The sequence below is a fragment of the Micromys minutus genome (genome assembly GCF_963924665.1).
Source record: "Micromys minutus genome assembly, chromosome: 1".
NCBI lineage: Eukaryota > Metazoa > Chordata > Mammalia > Rodentia > Muridae > Micromys > Micromys minutus.
Window position 1 is genome coordinate 56,932,410 of NC_137969.1, and position 7,063 is coordinate 56,939,472.

At 44.9% G+C, this 7,063-nt stretch overlaps 1 protein-coding gene across 1 annotated transcript; it reads right to left on the reverse strand.

Moving 5' to 3' along the window:
- Positions 1-1,902: 1,902 nt before the first annotated feature.
- On the reverse strand, positions 1,903-3,882 carry LOC308436275 (putative ATP-dependent RNA helicase Pl10; the record flags this gene model as incomplete). Its single annotated transcript, XM_080937140.1, has 1 exon — positions 1,903-3,882. The coding sequence occupies one exon, from the start codon at positions 3,880-3,882 to the stop codon at positions 1,903-1,905; it is 1,980 nt and encodes a 659-aa protein (XP_080793266.1).
- Positions 3,883-7,063: the final 3,181 nt, after the last annotated feature.

Consider the following 7,063-nt stretch of genomic DNA (forward strand, 5'->3'; position numbering starts at 1 on the left):
GGAATGCCATTCAATCCATACAAACTGACCATGAACTCAGTGCAGTTGCAAAAGACAACTGGAAAGGGAACACAGACTTTAAAAAATAAAAACAAAATAAGGATTGCAACATTTGCATGATTAATTTCAAAATAACAGGCATAAACAACATATTATCTTGACTGTTGGGACCACAACTTTTAAAGCTAGTTTTATGGAGAAAAACGAGCTTTGATCAGGCCTAAGAGAGTAGTGTATGAACAGGGTCACAAAGTAGAACTCAGTAAGTTATTAGAGATGAGTGGAAAGGAGTAAATGAAGGGAGACACGAGGGCTTGAAGAGTGGAGAATCTCTGTGGATGATTAGGGCTAGTATTAATGAAGGCCACAGAGAATTTTTGTTAATTTTATGGGCAATTATAATTTGAGGGCTAATCTATTTAGAATTCTTGGGTTGGACCACTAATAAAATAATGAATTGGCTATGACAATTATTTTTCTTATAGGACAAACGTCATTAATCAATCTACAGCATATCTACCTATCTGAATTTAAACTATATATGCATGTATATATGCACACGTATATGTAAGCTACATGTTTATGACTTTATATAAACTATGTAACCCACTCGTTGGCCAGTGATGGTAGGAATTTATTCTATAATGTTCAAGTAATTATTAATCTAATCATTCCAGAGAAAGTAATCTGATAGGATGTACTACAACATACAGGACTTGAAAAAAATACCGGGGAAGCCGTCTGTATAAACGTGATTTTAAAAATTCACGATCTCACCAATTGTGGTGGTATGTGCTCTTGGGAGACAAGAAGAACTTCAGGGCCAGTCTCAGATACATAATTAGTTAAAGACTACCCTTGGGACATGTCTCGAAACAAAACAAAAAAACATGATCCCATGTGAGATGTAGTGGTTTATTGATGACGTTCTACAACAAATGGGTAGAGAATGAAAACAGATACACATTTGTTTACTGCTCCCGTCATTATACATGGAAATTCCATCAATACCTACTCAAGTTGAGGAACTATTTCTCTGTATTTAGTTTCAAATATCACAACCTTGGCTAACTTCACACCTCCCGTCATAAGAAAAAGTAATTCTCTACTCAATATCCATGGTTTTTTAAAACCTGCTTACATTAAAGAATATAGACCATTTCTTCATACCATTTATTTGGAACTGTTCAGATCCTCTACATCATGGTACTAAGCATGAATACTGACTAGTGACTCCCAAAGGCTGCCACTACATTTCACTGAGGATGGCTACTAACAAAGGATTAGTTAAAGTACACAGGAAAATAAAAATGCCATTGCATTTCCTGGTCATGCTAAGTTTAGCAAGTAGAACTGTACACTCAAACAGATATTTCAACCATAACTACTCTTGAACCCCTGGGCTGTTATTTATAGATTTCCAAAATGCCATCCTTCATCCCGGGCTTCACCCCTGCCTTCCTTAGAGTACCTAAGGAACACTTAAGGACAGTCCCATTCCCATAAAAAATACCTGTCCCTTTCTTTTGTTTTCAGAGCCCAAGTTCAGAAAATTTATTTTGTTAAAACAATTTGCTATCTTAAGCATTCCTGAGCCAACAGGACATCAGAATAAAAGTTGTCTAAAGTAAAGGTACAGCACATTAACAAACAAATGATCCTTAGTCATGAAGTTATAAATGGGGGGTAAGAGAAGAGTTAATTCAAACTACAACAATCAAGTCTTTAAACCACATTCTGAATGGGGCTTCTGGACTGTTCCTTTCTTCTTGTCACTTTAAGCTCCCTTAAAAGGTATTCAGTGAGGAATCCCAGGAGGCAATGTGCTGTGAGTTCTTGAAGCTATACAAGATATAGTCTAGCTACATTACATGTGGTGGTTTCTGTATTTGTTTGGTAGGCTCAGTTACCCCACCAGTCCACCCCCTGGGAACTATAATTTCCTCCATATCCATCACTGTTGTAAAAGCCTCCATAGCTACCTCCACCAAACCCTCTGCTGCTGCCATGGCTGCCTCCACCACTGCGACTGTTGCTAGCACGGCCACTGCTGAAGCTGGAACTGCTGGCACCGCTACTTTGTCGATAGTCTCTAGCACCAAATCCTCCACTAAATCTGCTCTTGGACCGTCCACGACTGCCACCCTTGTAATGATGTTCAAAAGCCATGTTTTCTAGCCAAGATGGCACTTCTTGTTTTGCTTCAACAAGAAGATCCAATAGATCTTTGGTAATATTTATGTTCCTCTCATTGAAGAATGAGGTGGCAAGGCCAAGGTTTCCAACACGACCTGTACGGCCAATGCGATGCACATATTCTTCGATGTCACTAGGCAAGTCAAAATTGATGACATGTTTCACATTGGAAATATCCAGTCCTCTTGCTGCTACTGCTGTAGCCACGAGAATTGGACTTTTTCCTGATCGGAACTGGTGAAGGGCCTCTTCCCTATCTCGCTGAGATCGGTCTCCATGGATACTGGTACAAGCATATCCTTCATGGTACAAAAAATCCTCCAGAGAATCTGCACCCTTTTTGGTCTCCACGAACACCAATATCAGGGAATCCTTGCCTGTCGCATTCAGGAGGTCAAGTAGAAATGACCGCTTGTCTGCTTCTTCCACCCACACAACTTTCTGTGTAATGTTCTCAGAAGTAGACCCAACTCTTCCTACGGCCAGAAAGATATACTCATCCAAGAAATCTCGAGCCAGCATCTGTATTTCCTTAGGAAAAGTAGCACTAAACATCATAGTGTGTCGGACACCTTTTGGAGGCATGGTGTCTTGCTCAACTATTCTTCGTATCTGAGGCTCAAAGCCCATATCCAACATGCGATCCGCTTCGTCTAACACCAAGTATTTGCAGAAGTCCAGTCCAATCTTTCCTCTCTCCATCATATCAACTAGCCGTCCTGGAGTGGCTACTAACAAGTGACAGCCACGTTCCAAGTCTCGAATCTGCTGCCCAATATCAGCTCCACCATAAACCACACAAGGACGAACTCGAGACCGGTATGAGAATTTCCTGGCCTCCTCATAGATCTGCACTGCCAATTCTCTGGTTGGAGCCAGCACCAAGGAGATCGGATACTGTTTGCGACGCCCATACTTTCCATTCTCCTTCATGGCCCTCAAAGCCTCACCTGGACCATCCGTATAGATCTGACTCAAGATAGGTAGAAGAAAAGCTGCCGTTTTTCCAGACCCTGTTTGGGCACAAGCCATCAAGTCTCTTTTCTCCTTGATAATAGGAATAGCATGCTTTTGCACTGGAGTTGGGCGTGTATACCGAGTAAGCTCGATGTTTCCCATAATAATTTCACCCATCTCAACGTCGCTGAAACTTTCAATATGTGGAGGGCAGTTATTCCCTGTCGCCTCAACCGGGATGTCATCATATTTCTCAAAGTTAATCCCAGTATTGCCTCCAGAAAAGAGTTCCTGTTCCAAGCGTTCGCTTGGTGGGAGGGGTTTAGACCAGTCATCCTCTTCGGCTTTGTCACACCAGCGACTGTTCCCGCCCCGCTCAAATTTGCCAAAGCCGCTTCTCCCTCCGCGGCTGCCAACGCCCTCATAGTCACTCCGCCCGCGGTCATCAAACCTTCCCCGGGAACCACTTCCGCGGTCACTGAAGAAACTCGACTTGGCTCTCGTGTCGCTGCGGGACCCGAAGCTGCTGTAGGCATCCTTGTCTTTACTCCACCGTGAGCTGTCTTTGTCGTAGGACGCTTTGGTAGCCTCCCTGTTCCGCAGGTGAGGAGGGATGTAGCGCCCTTTGCTGGCTGTGCTCCCCCCGCTCTGGCTGTCTGGAGACGTCAGGTCTAGGCCAGCCAACTGCTGGTCCAGCCCGAGCTCATCTTCCTCTGCCACATGACTCATCCCTGAAGAGTTCGGAGGACTCTGGGGTTTACCTCTGCTGAGCTATGGGTTCACCACAGAGGTCCTCTGGGATTGGGGGGGAGAACGGCGCGTCTGGTGGGCGACCTACTCCCCAAAGCCCGCTCTGCCGGCGCCACGGGCCTCCCCGTCTCTCTCACGGCCTCTCTCCAGCCAACGCTATGGCTTCTGCCTCCCCCCAGCTCCTGCGCGCCGATTTCTAATCTCGCGAGACTTCCTGGTCAGGCCTGGCGCGCCATCGCCCGCGATGCGGTCACAGGGCCCGGCGCCCTCTCAGACTTACAGCCGCGGAACAGCGGTCGGTTGAGTTCATAATGGAGTTAGGTGTACACGGCAGCCCGGCGGCCGGAACATCGATCAGCCGCTCTCCTGTTTTGCTTGAACTACGTCTTCCCTCTACTCCGCGATTACCCGCGCCTTGGAAGTTCCCAAGATCTCGCGAGAACTCTGCCCTCTAGCAGTGAGGCCTTGAAAGTGACTGTAGGCCTCTTGGCTCTCAGCTGCTCACTCCGGCGTTTGTGTTGCTGTTTTGTTTTGGGTTTTTGTCCTTCCGTTCGCTCTGCAGCGCTCCACCTTGTCCCGTAGTTTCCAAGCTGTGGGAGTCCTCCGGTTTAATTAGCTCTTGCTTTCTCCGAGGGCTGCCTTTCTGAAACCGGAGTTAGGCGGAAAGAGGCCCAAAACCAAGAGGGCAGCGGGTCACGTGGCCACAGGTGTCCCGTGGAGTGGCCATTTTGTGCAGTAGGAAACGGTTGCTTGAATACTGTGTTCTGAATGGGGGGTGGGGTAGGGGAAAGGGGCGGTTGGTGGCCAGGGTGGGGTTGAGGGAGGTAAAGGGAGGTGAAGAATATGTTTTTCTTAAGATCAGGTAAGGACAAAAAGCTCAAACCGGTTGACGAGGTGGAGGGAAGCACCCCAAAATTTCCCAGACACTACTTGGGGGCCAACAGAAGGGCGCTGACGTGCCAGTGGTAGCACTGGTCCCACAGAGTAAACGACACACAGAAGGCAGCTGCCCTTCACCTTGTAGGGCCGGATATTGAGAGCCCTTAACTCTTCAGATCCAACCTAAGCGGGATTCACCCCAGATCAACGACCTGACGTGGGCCCTGCTCCTTCAGCCGGCTCTGCATCTCCCTTGTGTGTAAGTTGAGGGTTGCTGGGAGGCTCCGGCTCTGCATAAACAAGACACCCTGGGCATCGTGCTTGGTATGGGGCAAGGAGAGAGGGCTTGTATGTTGCGAAATAACTTCAAAATGGGTGATTTGGGCCAAATAGTGTTTAAAGATGTGGATTTTACCATGAGTTCCCTTATTTCTCGGTTTTGTGCAAGCTTTTTAGGATCTGGAAAGATGGCTCAGTGCTTAAGAGCACTTGCTGCTCTTGCAGAGGAGGGGACTTAGTTTCCCAGCGCCCTCATCTGGTGGCTCACAACTGCTGTTAATGTTAGTTCCAGGGAATCTGATGCCCCCTTCTGGCACTCCAGCAGTACACATACAAAAAACGCAAGCACACACATGTATATACATACATTTTTAAAAGTGGTTTAATAACTGCAACAGAAAAGATCATTGTTGGTTTATTTCATAACAGATTTTGTACATCTTGCTTCTGCCCTATATAATGGTGTTAATTGAAAATATGGCTTCTCTCACAGAAGGTTTAGAATTTAGGCAAAAATAACTGGCTAATAAATATAAAACTATATATTGAATATGATGTATGAGGTATAGGAAAGTAGATGAAGAAGTTTATTTTCATGGTTTTTTTTAGGATCTTTAACTCCATAATGGACAGCTGAAAAACAAAGCCAGTATACCCAGGAGAGCAGAGATCAAAAACACACAAAAAAGTGATTCCTTGATCTAATTAAGTCTGAGGTCTGTCTAACCTTTGAACCTCTGAATTACATGAACTGTTAGGTCCTTTGTATCTTTATGACATTTTAAAATGTATTTTTAAAGTTACTGAGAACATAGAGACTCCAGCTGATACCATCATGGGCTACTAAATCAGATTTAGTCAAAACTGTTCACCATAAGAAGTGTAGGAAAAAGGGCCAAAGGGCAAAACACCCTGACCCTGACTTAACCTCAACCTAGAGACCGAGGCCTAGACACCAAATCCCACCAATCCATGAGCTTACTCCAGAAACTCACCTATTTCTGAGCACTAAACCTAAACCCCAACAATTCCTGAATAGGACCCCCCCCCCATTCCTGACCTCTCTTAAGGTCAAGAATTAAAATCCTACCAATCTTAACCTTGGAAATCTCCATCCTTAAAAGCTGCCTCCTTTCCCAAGAGACCCCACTGCCACTGCCTTCTGCTCAGTTCCCTGATGCTGCTCTCCCAAGCAGAGCCATCCACCCTCCTGGGGTTTTCCTCTCAATAGATCTGTGAGGTTTGTTCTGTAGTGTGCGTGCAGTCTTCCTCTTTGACTCCTGATTGCCAGGATACCTCTGGTCGCAGAGCAGTAACACTTCTGCCCCAGCCTAGCTTTGGCTGGGAAATCTGCCAGAGAAGAAATGTTACACTTGTTTTGGGGAACCCTTTCCCAGCATCTGGATCTGAGCTGTTACAAGAAATAAATAGTAACAACTAGAAACTGGGCATAAAAGAACTGAAAATTAGGGAGAGGGAGGGTCTTTGAGGTAACTAGATGAGTAACTTCTGAGTGTTCTAGAATCTTTACTAACGTTAGTGCTGTGAACCTTCACTAGTTAAAGAGCTTCCTTTCTAGCCTTTCTGATATTCCTAGGCTTATGATTATATCATCGTCAGGGATTTGGGTAAATGTTTTGCCTTTTATTGCTCCAACTCTAATTTTTAAAAATTATTTCTCCAAATAAATTATTGGTGTTGAGTTCCAGGTAAGCAGCTCTCCAGAATAGCTCTGGTTCTCAGCAATTCTAGGTTTTGCTATCCCCCTCCCTTTGAATACTAAGTGAGGGGGTGGAATTTGTTATTCAGTTGTAAAGCAGCAAGAGCTCATCTTGTACTACAAATAAGGAAAACCCAAGCTTTAAAATGTTATCTGAAAGGGATCATAAAAGCATGCCATGCTCTGGATTCTAAGCCTTAATAACATGTGAGTGATAAGAATATGTTTGGCTTTCCTTCAACTCATTCTTAATCTACAGATGAAAAAACAAAACAAACAAAT